Source organism: Halyomorpha halys, unplaced genomic scaffold, assembly GCF_000696795.3.
Source record: "Halyomorpha halys isolate HHAL.00 unplaced genomic scaffold, Hhal_1.1 Scaffold28.1, whole genome shotgun sequence".
Classification (NCBI taxonomy): domain Eukaryota; kingdom Metazoa; phylum Arthropoda; class Insecta; order Hemiptera; family Pentatomidae; genus Halyomorpha; species Halyomorpha halys.
The window spans coordinates 649,951-666,896 of NW_027110130.1; the positions used below are offsets into that span (position 1 = coordinate 649,951).

The 16,946-nt window shown below is 29.0% G+C and overlaps 2 protein-coding genes across 4 annotated transcripts in view; one reads left to right on the forward strand and one right to left on the reverse strand.

Annotated features, from left to right (window-relative positions):
• Positions 1-967: 967 nt before the first annotated feature.
• Positions 968-8,898, reverse strand: LOC106683737 (uncharacterized). Of its 2 annotated transcripts, XM_014425411.2 has the most exons (6): positions 8,506-8,898; positions 8,203-8,438; positions 7,886-8,130; positions 7,553-7,812; positions 4,331-4,545; positions 968-2,376 (listed from the first exon to the last, which is right to left on the reverse strand). In XM_014425411.2, exons 1-6 carry the CDS (start codon positions 8,736-8,738, stop codon positions 2,201-2,203), a joined length of 1,365 nt encoding a protein of 454 aa, XP_014280897.1. In that variant the 5' UTR covers positions 8,739-8,898; the 3' UTR covers positions 968-2,200. The 2 variants fall into 2 exon arrangements, with proteins under 2 accessions (XP_014280897.1, XP_066904334.1); XM_067048233.1 differs by lacking the exon at positions 968-2,376 and having other exon boundaries at positions 4,436-4,545; positions 7,564-7,812.
• A 214-nt stretch (positions 8,899-9,112) lies between these two features.
• LOC106683920 (protein lin-9 homolog) overlaps positions 9,113-16,946 on the forward strand; it is a 21,608-nt gene continuing 13,774 nt past the window's right edge. Inside the window, exons 1-6 of one of the 2 annotated variants that reach the window (XM_067048231.1) lie at positions 9,113-9,131; positions 9,904-10,070; positions 10,522-10,685; positions 14,268-14,378; positions 14,457-14,592; positions 14,673-14,813. In XM_067048231.1, the coding sequence (XP_066904332.1) occupies positions 9,113-9,131; positions 9,904-10,070; positions 10,522-10,685; positions 14,268-14,378; positions 14,457-14,592; positions 14,673-14,813 (738 nt within the window). Of the gene's footprint in view, positions 9,132-9,385; positions 9,828-9,903; positions 10,071-10,521; positions 10,686-14,267; positions 14,379-14,456; positions 14,593-14,672; positions 14,814-16,946 lie in introns of those variants that run through there. The other variant, XM_014425688.3, reaches the window with a different exon arrangement.

A 16,946-nucleotide genomic window follows, 5' to 3' on the forward strand; every position in this document is an offset into this window, starting at 1 on the left:
CTATCTTCCAGTAAAAATGATATATTAGTCGAAGCTAACTCAAAAAAATATTGTAGTAGCTGCTACAACTTCCATGTAAACAAAGCTTCTAGCAGCTGCCACTAGAAACAGCGGTTCTCAAAGTGGGTTCCACGATTCTTTTGGCTTGTTTTGGTTGGACCGCCAAAGACGAATTATATTTTTATAATTGGAGGAGTTTGTCGGGGGGTGCGGTCAGCAAAGAACAACATAAATGAACAAAACCATATTTATTTATTTTATGCCGATGTTTCGAAGTGAGTTTCAGGTCTTCATCAGGGCTATAGAACAAAAGAGTTAACAACAACATTTAGAGAAACATACAATTGAAAGGGAATAGTATACAAACAAATTTAGAATTATATGAAATATTGAATTGAATCATAAATGAAAAAAAAAATTGATAACTGAATAGTAAAAAAAATTTTTTAATTGATTAATAATCTGGAATTAGATGGTAGTAGATTGAAAACAGTGAAAGATGAAATATAATATCATGTAGGTAAGAAGATATGTATAATATAAGATATGCAAGTAATGTCTATAAAACTGAAAAAAATAAATAAATAAAATCTACAAATTGAACACTATGACAGACAATGAAAAATAGTGAGTGGCTTATATCTGAATTACAGTGTGAGTATTAACTTATATACCTATAATAAAAATATAAATATATATGTGTATATATATATAACAGTATACAAGTAAACTAGTTGGTAATATGCCTCACTGATCAGTTCCTTTTCAGTACCTGCATGTACATACAGCCTAAGAGTTCTCATTCCATTCACAGCCATCTTTGAGCATAGTCAACTTTTTCTGCACTACTTACTATCAAGACAAATCTCGAAATTGATCATAAGAGACAAATTACATGAGTGGCACAGGCCAAAACAAAGCCGACATGTAGTAGAACTGCTTCAGGCAAAGCACCTGTATACATTCCATTATAATGTAAAGACTGCATGACATTTTCAGAATACATAATTGTTAGAAAAAAAAATATTGTATTCAATACACTTTTCTTTTTTATTATAGGGGATCTGCAAGCTATTGAACAATTTTTAAAGGGCCTCCTACACAAGATTTTTTGAAAAGTTGGAGAACTAGTGAAAGGGGTTCAGAATCATCAGAAAGTCTGACCTAGTGGCCAAGACTTAAACCACAATAGATCCAGCCAACTATCATATCTTATTAATTTGTAATAGTTCTTCCAAATTTGCTTACAGTATAAGATACTGTTATATTCATAAATCTTTTGTTTCAATTAATAAAGAATAATTTTTTTTTACAAACAATCCTAACTATAAATTATATTTGACTAGTATATTGCATGATGAAAGGCTTAAGTTTTCTTTATTATGCCAAAATAAGAGGTACTTCAGCCATCTGTGCTCTTAAACCAATATAATTGAGTATTTTTCACTCAGATAGAGTTCTCTTCAGAGAAATTATACCTGATATCTAGTAGTAATGGACAAGTTTCCAAAAGTACCAACAAGAGTGCCGATATTTTATCGTCTGCAGCTGTCTCATGCCTCTGTCAAATTACAAGTTTTTTATTCCTCTCAATCATTCGTTTAACAGAGCTATATGTTGTAGAAAATAAGCTTTATTATTTGATTTGTGGTTTAAATTGTTTATTTGGAACCTGAACAATTTGTAAATATAATAAAGAAAAAAGAATCACAATTGAAGGCAATATTGCTATAAAACAACCATGTTTTCTTTCTTCTGATGGCAGTTGGCATCCGTTTAAGGAAAATACTCTGTCTTTTGTTATAAAACCCTCCCTGAATCTAAAACACTACACAGAATGGGATCAGTATTACCGAGCTTATTGGTACAGAGATATTACTCAACTAAATAATCTGGGCTTAAGGCTGCAACCACACACAAACTCTACCCGACCTGGGTAGTTGTGGGTACAAAATAAAATATATGGACGCATAAGTCTATTTTTATAATTACATTACTAATTATTACATCCATAAACATCAAATATTGATATAAATTCATTAAAAGAAAAATTTATTTAACAATATTCATTTTAAAACCATGTCTTAACTTTCTTTAAATAATTTTTATTTATTACGTACAACAAACAAATACACGAAACTTATATAAGAATGGAATATAAATTAATATTAATAATAAAATTAGAGGAACTGATAGGTCTCTAAGTATTTGATGGATTGAAATTGAGATAGTGAGCAAATCGTTCTTCAGCAACTTTAGTAAAATCTACTTTTCTAAAAGTATGTCTTCTATTCCAAGCTAAAATCATTCCAGCGCTATAAAAGATACCACTGAAGAGAAAAATAAAGCCGAGGTATTTAAAATGTCTGAAAAAATCTGGAAAAAAAAATAAATAGTAAAAAAAATATAAGGTAATGTATAATTATTAGAACATTGCTGACCGTGTATAATATATATTAGAAGATGGTTTGGGTGCGATCAGTGAAGAACAAAAATAAGTAAAAATTATTTATTAGCACCAATATTTCAGTCCTCCGTCAGGGCTAAGAACAAAAACAAGATAACAACCAATGAACAAAAGGATATATAGAATGATTAAAGCAAATAATTGTACAGAATGAAAATAGATAAAAATAAAGTAATGTAACTTTCTAATATCTACTTCCAACTTAAAGACCCTATTCCTCTTCTACACAGATCACACGTCGTATACTGCATCGCTAGCTCCACTCCCAATTGTAATTCTGTTTACATCGGCGAAACAAAAAACCTCTTAAAAGGTCACCTCAAACAACATTAATATTCTGTTTCCTCAAATAATTATCCTGCCTCGAAACTTTCAGAACATTCTCTATAATTAAACCATTTCTTTAACTTTGACAATATATCTATAATTGCCACAGTTCGTAAAAATGACAAAAGGCTTATCTCTGAAAGCTTCTATATCCAAATAGAACCTTCTTCAGTCAATTTAAAAACAAATAAACAGAACTTATCGTTAACATATTCCCAAATAGTTAATTTTGTAAAAAAGTAAAAACTTATTTAATAGTGCCAAACATTTCAGCCAGAATTTCTAGCCTTCATCAGGGCCAAGAACAAAAAACAAGATAACAAGCAATGAATAAAAGGATATATATATGTGTTCTTCACTGATTGCATCCCCAACGATATTCTCCTCATGTAATGTACAATTGAGTAAAAATATACAAAAAGAGTAGAAAAATGAGAAGAAAACATTCCTTAAGAATCTCTAAATTGATATTAACATATAAGGAAGCATCAATTTTGGTTATTTTAAATTAAATATATAACAAATAGAAACCACATGTCACTTGAATTCGAGACAAAATAAGGTATTCGTCAAGGTTGTTGCCTCAGTTCACTGCTCTTCATAGTATTCCTCGATAAAGCAATACTGTTGGCTTTTGCGGATGACCTGGTTTTGCTGGCTTCCAATGACCAAGACCTCTAATACAACATAAATGTTCTGCAAGAGGAGATGGCCTCAATAAACATGAAAATTAATCCGGAAAAGACCAAATGTATGAGGATAGGAAAGAAACCCCAGAGAATAATGAGGGGGATCAGAGCGAATGGAGAAAGACTAGAGGAGGTCCGGAATTCCAAATATCTAGGTGCTCATGTCAACAAAAGCGGCTACATTGATAAGGAAGTTTCTCAAAGAATCAATGCAGCTGGAAGGATATTTTGTTTGTTTCGAAGGGGTTTCCTGAGTAATATCTGGTCTAGACTCTGCAAATTGAAACCCCACACTGCGCTAGCAGTAAAGGGGATCAAATGATTATGATAATGATGACAAATAAGAGATAAATAAATATTTAAAATAAAGCAGATGAGTTTAAACAGAAGTTATAACTTGAAGTTAAGATGGACAAATAGTAAAACAGTGAGCACAAAACTAATATAAAAAATTATCAAACATATGTTACCATTTTTTTATGGATAAGATGAATTTCATATGCTAGAGTTCTTTTTTATTGGCAATACTGCATATTTCACTGTCCCAGTTCAACAGTGTGACATCTCAAAAAATGTTTATTTTAAGATATGATTGTAATAATGGTAAGATCTATACAGTTCAAAACTGTAATATCTTGAAATTTTTTTTTTAATTAGCCTTTATGAGATATTCTGTGTTTTATCGTATAGATCTTACCCTTATTGATAAGATTGCATACATATTTCAAAATAACTGTTTTTTAAGATGTTATACTGAGACAGCGATGTCCTTTGTAATGAATATAATTTAAGTTCATAAATCTAAGTTTTAAGTATGAAAATAAACATTGACTTAAGAGTACTGTACCATCGCTTGTGATGACTAGTTTTTGACGTACAAAAACATTTACTACTTGCATTTTAACATCATCGACAAAGCAAGTATAATTGGCTTCTTCATCAGATGTAGCAGTGATTATATATAAATTGGAAAAAGAATCTATTAGAAGATTACCTCCTTGTATATTTGGACTTATTGCAACGCCGTTTTTCTCCCACACCACTTCACTTTTCGGATTAACTCTAAAACCAAATTTTTTTATTTAATTTTTTTTTTACATTGATACCCAGCTTAATAATCTAATATCCTCTTTATGTTTTCACAATTATATTTGATATAACTTTCATTTACTAAATAATTCAAAAACACTATCCAAAATTATAGTCTCAAAACATTTATTTCATTCACACGTCCAACGTTTCGGCCAATTCGGCCATCTTCAGGGTCAATCTTAAATTACTATGAGACATATCATTTAACCATTTAAAAAAAACTCCATACAGGCTATTCTGCCCAGGTCAAAACATTTATATCTAATATGTCAAAAATACATTAAAAATCACAGTCAAATTATTTCTCTTTTATCACTATTTATACACTTTTATTGTAATAAAGTTGTAATAAAAGTGTATAAATAGTGATAAAAGAGAAATAATTTGACTGTGATTTTTAATGTATTTTTGACATATTAGATATAAATGTTTTGACCTGGGCAGAATAGCCTGTATGGAGTTTTTTTTAAATGGTTAAATGATATGTCTCATAGTAATTTAAGATTGACCCTGAAGATGGCCGAATTGGCCGAAACGTTGGACGTGTGAATGAAATAAATGTTTTGAGACTATAATTTTGGATAGTGTTTTTGAATTATTTAGTAAACAATTGCCAGTCTCAAGAAAGAAATTTAAAGATTATAAATAAATAACTTTCATATTTAAATTATTATTAACAAGCTAAATGCACTCCTTCCTCACTTCTCAAGTAAATCATGCGTAAAATTAATAAAATAAGTTTTATTTAAAGTTAAATTTAAAGAACTTAAAATAAGAGGGCATGATAATGAGGGAAAAGGTGGTTAAGTCGGTGGCCAAAAAGAATCTCAAAATAATCAAAACATTTTTATTGGTAGAATAGCTTTCAATCCAGATTGCAGGTCTTCATCAGGGCAAGAAAACAAGGACAATTATAGGAGTACGAGATCCTTTGATCTTGTACATTTGATACACCTTTGTGTACACATGAGAGAGTAGCATAGGTCCATAGGTATCTATCTTCTAATAAATATAGTCAAGTAATTGTACACTAGTTTCTTTCAATGGATTCTGATTTAAAACTGTTTGAAAAAGATGACAATGGTAAAAATTTGACCACCCCCAAGATGTGCATAGGCCTTATGTTTATAATAATGGCCACCATATGTTTTAGATTTATAGCCAATAACTCCTAAAATATTATTAGTAACTTAACTAAGTAAATTATTAAAATTTAAAGGATTAAATTACAGAAATTTCAGTACGTATGAAGTATACATAGAGGTGTATGGGTCATTAGCTGAATATGCAAATCATATGCCTGGTCCAATTTCAAGCTCTAATATGAGCCAGTCAGAACTATTCCACTCCTTTTCTTCTGCTCTGGAGGCTATATTTCATTATGAAGAATATGGTCAGACTTGCATCAAAGTCTCGAAAGTTCTTTACTTGAACAGTACTGATGAGTGGGGCTAAGTAGTACTAACTAAGTGGGGCGAAACATCAGCAAATAAACAGTTGTTAACTATTTTTTGCTCTTTTGACTGCACCCCAGGCCTTCTTCATAACTTGAAATTATACAGTCAATTATTTATACATATATTAAAAAAGATCGTTTCTTTACTCCCTCACCATTTGTGATCCTCTAAGTAAGGGACTTTAAATTTGTTTTCAATAAAAAAAATTGATTGATAGGTAAGGAACTAAAAACATTGATTGCTTCTATTCACTGTCTGATTTTGTCAGATATTATTTGAGGATTTCATTAAAAAATGTGCCTCATTATTTACTGTAGTTAGTAAAAAGAAATATAATAAAAACTGCAGGTCCAGTCATTTTTCTTTCACTCCTTCACAGAAAATGTTTAAAGACGTAGCTTGGAGGAGAACACGGCTTGATGGCTGAGATGGGAAGAGACAGCAGTGGGTAGCCCCTTGGATTATTCTAGATCACGAGTCAGACAATCAGCTAATTGCTTAGGTAGTCTTTGTAGGTAAACTGAACTGTGGACTACAATTTCCCCTCCTCACTTAAAAAAAACAAGAGAGATTTTAAAGTAATTCTTCGTTAGACTAGAATTTTTTTTATGGGAAATGCTTAAGGTTTATGCTTCCATTCTCTTTATCATGTTTAAACAAATTACAATAACAAAAGAATTGAGAATTTCACTTCCTCATTTTTCTCAAAATGTTCAATAATGTTGGAAATATTCTTACATTAATAAATTCACTAACTACTAATTTTTAAAAACTAATTTTTTATCTCCCCCTAACTATACCTTGCCAGACTCATCAATTTGGACCAGTAAGTATACATAGTTTCCATTAAATTAATCAAAAATTGGAGTGAAATAACTAACTTTTTTTCACTGAGCTTTTATAATAATTATTTTAAAAGAAAAATATACATTTGGTGAAATATTGTGTAGCATTTTTCTGTTATTGAGCATACTATTTTCACCTTAAAACTTATAAAGAAATTCGACACATATATTCATAGGAAAATGAGAACATTGCAAATAGCAATGAATATTTTTAGCTTATTGTAATATAAATAAGGTTTTAACATGTAAGAATATTAAATCAGTCTCTTGTAAAAAATTTATGTTACCTTATGATTCCTTTTATACCTAGCATAGTTTAAACTAATATGAAACATAAAGTCAGGCTCAAATGGAACTGCTTATGAGCTTATTATCATCAGTCCATCTAACATTTTATTATCAACTGTGTCTCAAAAAACTATGTATCCTCCTAATTTAAGATCATTTACAGAGGAAGATCGTATTAGTAGTGTCTTTAAAATCCTCTACTACTCGAGGTGTGCATGATAACCATTAGAGTATACAGCCCCTCAGCAATTATGGCTCATGCAGCTACTGGAACTGAAAGACTAAGATAAACTAATTCTAAGTAATTTAAAGTAAATCTTGTTAAATAAAATGTTATTCAATTAAGAATAAAAATACAGTATCAAGATGAAATAAACATAAATATACTCAGGGCAAACCAGTGAAAAGTGATCTCCTTCTTCAAGAACAAGAGTATTCCTATAACGAGCCGATGACTTTGATTCAGAATAAACTTTACAAGGGGCATAACATGGTTCAGTAATTGCAAAGTTGCCAATTTCTAATAAATCCTTTGATATATTCGGATAAAATTTTTGCAAACCTACAGAATAACAAGACATCTCAAACGACTTCATAAGAAACGATTCACCATCGTTCAATGAATGTTTCCAAGTAATATTTTTACTCTGAAACATATAATTAACATCAGAAATATATAAAATAGTAAAATAAGAAAGATTAAATTACAATTTATATCACTTTTATTGAAGGCTGCAACCGACACTCTGCAATTTTTATTCTTATTTTCCTACACCCATCACATGGTCCCCATGCCTGCCATCTCCCAACAACTCCTACAAGAATATCTTTTGACCTAATATCCGTATAATCAGATCTGTTTGAGGTTGCAAATTTATTGTTAATATGAGAGAATGATTTTTCTTCATAGCCTGCCCAATCTTTCAAATTTCCTATAGTTACCCTTGCAGCAGATGCATTGACAACTATATGTTAAAAAAATGCAAATTAATAAATAATCATAATAATAAATAGACATAATTAAATAGAATACTAACTATCGACTAAATAGTTATATTTAAAGCTTTGGTCTTCTCCAAGACGACCACTACAGTAGTACAATGCAGCATCTTCTTCAATTGTTCGATTAAAGACTAATGTATGATCAGGTGTCATATATACCCGATTACTTGAAAGCTCATCTTCCATTCCAAGATCAACTTCTGTAATATTGCTGTCTCGAAACCGACTCTGGCGATACCACAATTTTGGAACATCATCATCATTATCTTCACTAAAATGATAAAAAGCATTATATTTATTTCTAATTAAAAATTAATATTGATTTTCCAGAAAAATACCAATAATGGCAAGCCAGTGTGAGAGTTGTATTAATAAAGGTTTCAACTAATTCAAATTCCTCATTTCTATCAGAAGTAATAAGCTTTTGTTTAGTGCGACAAGCATCAACCACTGCTAGATATTCAGTTAATTCTTTAGCTTTATTTTTAAGATCCTTAAATCTTGTTGATTCACCTTGATATATAAGAAAATTACTTGAAAGAAGTAATATTAATTCAAAATTATAATTCATTTCAACAAAATTAAAATTATTACACTGAAAATATTCAGTATTTTTACTCAAAAATCTGCAAAATATCGATCATTATCAAAATGGCTTAATTAAACAAATTACACACTCCCAATAACAAATTGTTATTAGTCACAACAAAATCAAAGTTTGAATACTAGGAAGTGATAATACACCAGAAACTGATAACAAAACTATATAGTCATCAATAGTTGTATACTATAAACTTTCTTTAATTAAACTACAAGTATAATATAAAATTGAATTATTATATATTTATAAAAATGAAAATGTGGAAATATTTTTATTATTCACGAAATTTGAATTTTTTTTCTATAAGTTTAGCAAGCTTGGTAGATATCAAAGTTTACGTCAACATGGCGGACGAACTTGAAAGTGAGTTTATTTGTATTTACTATTATTATTTTAAAGTTAATACAAAATTAAACTGAATCGATAGCTTTTGAAATTAAATCTATAATTATTTTGCTAAATTACTAGGGCATTTTTAGACATTTTAAGTCCCTAGATAAATTGTAGTTCGATAAGACAAATCTTACTATTTCGAATTAGATTTATAAATTTCAAATTCCTCTACTCCAATGGGCGGGACCAAAGAATTTCTGAATTCTATTTAATCTCTTTTTTAGTTCACCTGTGTTGTTGAATATTTATATGCTTTAAATATCATAGATAAAGAGGTTATTTGAAATTTTTGACTAGATAAATTGGGTTCTCCTAATTATGGCTGTCAGCGTATATCTAAATTTATATTTTCCTACAAGCTAGGTTATGTATTTATGTGTTAAGCAATCAGTGTACCTGACTGTTGTGTCCAATGGAAAGATTTTAAATTTGAAGTGTTACCTTATTTTAAATGTTATTTCTTGTTTCTTTTAAGTAACGTTTTAAAGTCAGTAAACTTCTTGCTCTTTTAATAATTCAAAAGTCGTTGTTATCGTTTTAATACTTTTTGTGATTTATTAATTTTACTTTTATGTTAATAAATTTTTGAAATGTTTCAATTCAATAACTAATCTTAAGAAATGCAGAGTTTATCAAGAATGCAAGATGAAGAAGAAAGAATTAAGTGTAAAGTGTTTTGTATTGTTTTAATGGCTGTTGAGTGTTTTACTATCATACTTAATTCATGATTTTTGTATTGTAGATGCATCTGAAGCATTACTGTCTTTTAAAAATGGGATAGTTTCGAGTGATTCTCCAGAGGAACCAATGGAAGAATTTGGTCCTGCTTCTCTTGGTCTTCATCGTGTTGGTGATCTTCCTCCTCCAAAACCTCAAGCATCTCAACCAGTTTTGAATCGTAGAGGAATGGTGAGAAACCTATAATTCTATAGTATGTAGTTTTCGGATTGAGATCTTAGGAAGAATGAATACTCATCTCAAATGTTATTCATCAAAATTAGTATATTGTTTACAAGTTGTTTGTTTCTGAACTTATGCTACAATAATAAAATGATGCATAATTATTTAAATGAGAAAATTTCTATTCTGACTTGAGTATTTATACAATCATATTGTAATTGAGCTATGAAAGTTTGAATACAAGCCTAAGCTTTTGGTTTATCTTCGAGATGATTGGATAAATTTACTCTTAATCTTCTACAGATCTTACAGTGACAAAGGTTCTTACAACGATGTTTAAGCTTAATTGGATAATGATTTATATTTATGATGTCCTTATTTATGTGTATGATATTTGATGTTTACAACTATTTAGAAATGTACTTAATCTCAATGTTTATTTATGTTGTTTCTTCTCTAGCCGGCAAGGATTAGAAAAAGAAATAGATTATTCTATGATGATGATGTTACTAGTACTTCAGTTGTTCCTCGGGCTTTGGAAAAAAAGTCACGGGTCAAAACACCTGGTAAAAGAGGAAGGAAACCCAAAGAACAAGCAGATCCAATTCCAACTAAGGTTGAAAGGTTAGTTAAAAAGATAATGAATTTATTATTCATTGTAGTATCGTCTAAAATCAATGTTTTTTGTTATTAGTCTATTTATAACAATATAGGGATATCATTTTAAGGAGATAGGGGTTTAAAATTTATTAAACTTTAAAGGATAACCAAACTACTATTATATTTTTATTAATATAACTTTTTTAAAATTATGATTTTATACTTATTCAGATGTTGTAGAACATGTGTTTGTGTGTATTTAATGGTTTTAATAGATTCAATTGTTTCTGAGAGCAGTTTCATTTTCACATTTTTGGTTGCTATTAATTTGTTCTATATAGTGAATTATTATTTTTATCCGTGCCCATGTAATTTACAATAATGCAATGTATATAATTTAAATGTACTATTACATCCCTCAACTGATAATAAATATGTTAAATTAAAGTTCTGGCGACTTAAGTCAAAGTTATTTTTCATCCTAAGTTTTCTTCTTAAAATCCTCTTGATGTATGTTGATCCAAATTTATTTTGGAAAAATGCTTTTGGTATATTATTAAATCTAACTAATTTAATATTCGGATTTTTCACATTTATAACTTAAACATAAGAGGTGACATTATATTCTTTCAACAGAAATGTTCTAAGGATATTCATGAAATAAAAGCAATTAGTTTGAACCATTTCTTTACTGTGCATAAGTATTATTAAAAACATTATTAGAACTTATGTACAATTTAGCAAAATATATTGTAATAGTGTTTGTAAAATTGCATTTTATGAACTGGAAGAGATTTAATACTTTTTAAATCTGATTTGTGAAACCGGATGTTAAATATAAAAGATAATCGGACCTCTTTAGCTTTATGTAGGAGTATCAATAGTTTATAACCGACTGGGAAAATATGTTCAATATGAATAGTGTTTATCAAGAAATGTCTATTGTTATGAGCCTTTTTTGTCAAATGATTACCATTTTACAGATCTTTTAATATTTCTGATGGATCCCACCTCACTTGTTATGTATATTATCAATATAGTTGGACTCTAAAATTTCCCAAAACTTTTCCTTAACTTACATTTAAAGTTAACTATATCCACTTCTATATAACTACTTATTTATTAAAAAAAAATTATTGATTTTTATTATTGTTTTTTTTTTCTCATCCTGCATTTGATGGGAAATGGAATCTAGTTCATGAATGTTTTAGGAAAATAATGGTAACATTGAGAATGAATGAATAAATTTCTAAGCTCATTCAGAAAGACTATGGAGAAGAGGGTTGTAAAAATGCTTGGTATAGCCAAATTTTCAGGAAATTCTTGTTTAACCTTTTTGATAAACCTTACCTTCCATTGGTTGGCAAAAACTGAAGAACCCATAAAATTTTTGTCTTTTTATCCTGATGAATTTTCTATGATACCCAATCTTTCCTTTCAATGCTTTCCTCTTATCCCTACTGGTTTCCTTATAAGTGAGTTATGCAGTTTTTCCTTATTGGTGATAATACCTATTTAAATAATAGGGATTTTTTTGCTCATAAAACTATTAATACTCTACTTTTAAATATAAAGAATAGATTCTATTATGTAGTGTTACAATTGTAATTTCAATTACTGGGTGAACTACTGTAATTATAATTGTGGAACCACAATTACAAGCTGAGCCAAAGTAATTGAAAAATCTGTTTTTTAATGGCTCCGAAATATAAAAATAATATCCAGCTATAGATTGTGAGTTGGCATTTATTTATATGTTTTCAAAGATGCTAAAAATAAATTTTATGATCGAAAATATCGATTCCTTTTAACTTTTAGGATTTCTGCTCCTAAGACATGTTCGGAAATTACATGTAATTGTAATTGCAATTATTGAGAGTCAAGGAATAAACTACAAAGTTGTGATTATACTTGCGACAAGAAGTAATTGTAATTGAGGATCACAATAACAGTAATTGAAATTGATTTTACACAATTACAGTAATTATAATTATGTCTTACTATTACTTCAGTGTATTTTTTCTTTAAAACCACCAATTTTTGATGTTTTGGGTCATTTATTGGTTATCCTAATGTAATTTTACTGCAACTGAAGCATATCATTGAAGATATAATTAAATTACTTATGTAATTATTTCTGCCCAACTCTGCCATAAAACATACTATGTGAATGGTCATTGAGTTTTCCATATTCTTTTTATTACTTTTAACTAAGTTGAGAAGACAAAGTGGTAAATGAAAAAGTCAAACAAAAAATACAAATCTTCCTTCAATATGGGGAAAATAAAAATACAAATAGAGAGAAACACTTATATTCAAAAAGCAGTGCTGCTCAACTGCATTGGGTTGCTGTACACATACAGTATACTAAGACTACTTAGGCAATTGCTTATTATTTGTATAATATTAGGTTATTTTATATATTAGGTATTAGTAGGCCAGAACGGTCGCATACATCACACAGAACAAGTGGGAAATTAAATTAATTGAAATATGAAGTTTTGTAGCACCCAGCCTATTCACCGGATCTTGCCAAGGAACTTTCATTTTTTTAAACATTTATATCTGTTTTGACGTGTTAAACAATATAAAAATGAAGGCAGCCTGAAAATCCAATATCTGAATTTATTGATTCTAAAGATCAGATTTTTTTTCAAGACAGGTATCTATGCTTCAAAGTCCCGCTGGGAAAAATATAATGAAGCAAATGGAACATAATGAGGTGTAGATAGTTGACTGTAGATCGCCTATAACTGGCGCAGTTGGAGGCCTACCTTCTACACCATAATCCCTGATGAAGACCTGAAACTCAGGTCGAAACGTCGGCATAAAATAAATGAATGTAGTTTTGTTTATTTATGTTGTTCTTTGCTGACCGCACCCCCCGACAAACTTTTCCAATCATCAAATGGAACATAGTTTGATTAAATAAACAGCTTGTGAAAAAAGATATGTGGTTTTTATTAAAAATCCGACATTTCATATGCACCAACCTAATGTATGGGTATAGTAAGTAAATTAATAATATATGATTCTTTTTTTTCTTATTGATTTTATTCTTTAATCTTTTTCTATTCTTTTTAATCTTACTTTAAAAAAAAAAGGATATGGAGTAAAGCCAGCGAGAAATTATCTCCATTGCTCATCACTAGTCAATATTTCAAATTCCATTTTTGAGGTGCATCAACTTTTTTGGAATTAATCATTCTCTATCAAATATTTACAGCTAGAAAGTATATAACAGTAGTTTTAGATTTGTCATATATATCTGTTATTGTTTGTATCCTCACAACTTGAAACAACTCTTTCCATTTTAATGAAAAAATAAATAAATAATTGAAAAATCAGTTATATTTCTTAAAGTCATAAACGATAAGAATTTACCAGTTTTTATTTTCTCATGAAACTATTGCCTTCAGTTTTTGCCATTTTTTTTAATATTCACTATTTTGGATAAAAAAAATTAATAGTAAGGTAATTAATTTGGTCTGTTCTTAAATCAGACTAAATAAAAAATAAATACACATTTTTATCCTTAGCATTATCTTATAATTGTTTTATTTTAATGTAATACTAATACTTTTACTCTTTATTTTATTTTTACAGTGGTGATCGAAAAGTGGGACAGAAAATTGCGATGAGACTTAGGAACCTTTTGAAACTCCCAAAAGCTCACAAATGGGTTTGTTATGAATGGTTTTATAGTAATATTGACAGGTACGCTCATCGAGAATTTATAATTAAATATTTTTACAATATTTTAAAGCTTCTAACTATTGTATTATTTGATTTTAGCGCTCTTTTTGGGGGTGAAAATGATTTCACCATCTGTCTTAAAGAATCTTTTCCACAATTAAAAACATATATGCTAACTAGGGTTGAATGGTGTAGGATGAGGCGTATGATGGGCAAACCAAGAAGATGTTCTCAGGTATTATTAAAAATTTGTATTTATGTATTCTTGCCCTCTCAATGCTTGATAATTAGATTCTAATCTTAACCCAATTTTAGGCTTTTTTTGAAGAGGAACGTAGGGAACTTGATCGCAAAAGGTCGAGAATAAGGCAGCTTCAACAGAGGAAACCAGCCGATATAAATTCCTGTAAAGATCTACCATCTGAAATTCCACTTCAGTTAGTAATCGGAACAAAGGTATATATTTACATTACATTGAATAGTGTAGTTAATCCATTTTTTCTTTTAACCTTTCAATTCAAACTTGTGTTTTTATTTATTATATATATATTGAATATTGCTCAGAATTATAAAAAATACCAAAATCCTGAACTTAAAAAAAAAAATTCCAGTTATCTCTTGATGACTTCAGCTCTTTTACACACATTTCTAAGTTTAGTAAAGATAGGAGAATATTTCAAAAATTGATTTGAATTGAATTTCAATTGATGAAGGGTTTGGAAGGTGATCACTTTTTGGTGAATTTTTTTTTATTCAACTTCTTTAGTGACATTTTAGAACAAAAAAAAATTTTACAAGAGTAAATTGATTTTTTTTCACGAGGAATGCTCGAGATGAAATGATAGTAGTTGGGGGTAGCAATACTCTATGTGTCATTTAGATGAAAATATCTTGAAAACTAAAAATCGGGGTTGCATACTATAATTGAAGGAAATGTTTAGTATTTCATTGTTTAGTAATGAGCTATAATTCAAATTGTATCTAGATGCTACACCGAGTTAAAAAGTAATAAATGGAAAAAATGCACCAAAAAATGGAATGATAACGAGTTTTTGAACATTTGAATTAAAATATATTGAAAATTAAAAGTCGGAGTTGCATACTGTAAGCATGGGGAATGATGTTTACATATCTTATTTTAGCTATCTCAAGTCAATCATATCATCAATTACTAATAATATAAATTATCATTTCTTAAATAAAAAGTATAATTAAATAAAACATTATTTAATTTATAAAGAAGATGGTTAACTATTTTTTTGTTTCTCTTTTGACCGCATCCTCTTTTTGAGTAAATGGTTTTTATTTTGTGTTATCATTTCAATATTGTACAAAGCCAAGATGGCGGTGCCATTCTGAAGTCGGTAGAATCGCTGCCATGTTGAGCAAATTAAAATATTTAAAACTTCAATTATCTTCCCATCATGATTGTAATTACAGTAGATTTAAGAAAAAATAGAAGTCGATAATAAGTGTTAAAGAATAATATTCATTAAGAAAATCACAAGCAAAAACTCAAAACCGTTGTGTTACAATCGATGTTGGGATCGAACATCTTGACAAGGGAAAGGAACAAAGCTTTGCTTGGATCACTGTTTGTTTGGAAGGTGGGGGTACTGGATGTTTCCAGGAATAGTTGGTGAGGACCACCCTTTGTCTGTGGAGAGCCATCTAGAATCATCCAAGAAGAATAAGTGATTCTTTGTTTGGATCGCCGGTGGATGAGATGTGTTGAAAACTGTTAGAGAATCAAATGCTTTGTTTACAACAAGTGCTTGTTTATGAGATAGAAAACAAAGAAAACCATCAGTCATCATAGAAGAATATATGATTGGTTAGTTTCGCTCTATTTAGAATTCAAATACATTTGTACAAGTAACTATTAATATAGTTTAAGTGTTATTAGAAGTTATGTGTGCTGATTGTCTAGAAAACCCGCCCTGAGATTAGGAGTCTATAACTATATTTTGTATTTGAGAATAAGTAAAAACTATCAATTTTCCTTTTATTTACTTTAAATAATTGTGATTATTATAATATATAAAATATTATTTAATAATTATAATAAAATAAGTAAATAAAAGTGTAATTGTATTTTACTAAAATAAATATATTAATAAAATTTGAGTGCTATATTTCATTTCCTGTGAAGTGTCCACTAAATTGGGAAAACATAAAAAGTATAAATGTAAAATACATTTGCTACAGGATTCTGTCAGATCTATTATAAGTATTATCATTTTTTTAATCCATTTTCTAGTCTTTGTGTGAACACATTCTTGAGTATAAATATTATATGAAATGAATTCTATTTCCGGAAATTTAAATTTATGTCATAATTCATTAATTTTCCATGGGAAAATAATTGTTGGGAGTAGCTCCATTCTACAAAATATCGGTAAATTAAAATGAAAAAATTTCCGAATTCTAAAAAAAAATTCAAAAACTAGCATTATTTATTGGCATTGGCATATGGGGAGTAGCTCCGTTCTTTAGAACTTTGGTAAATTAAAAATAAAGTTTTCATAATTCTAAAAAAAAAATTCCAAAAACTAGAACTAAGAAAATAATCTAGAAATAACTAACATA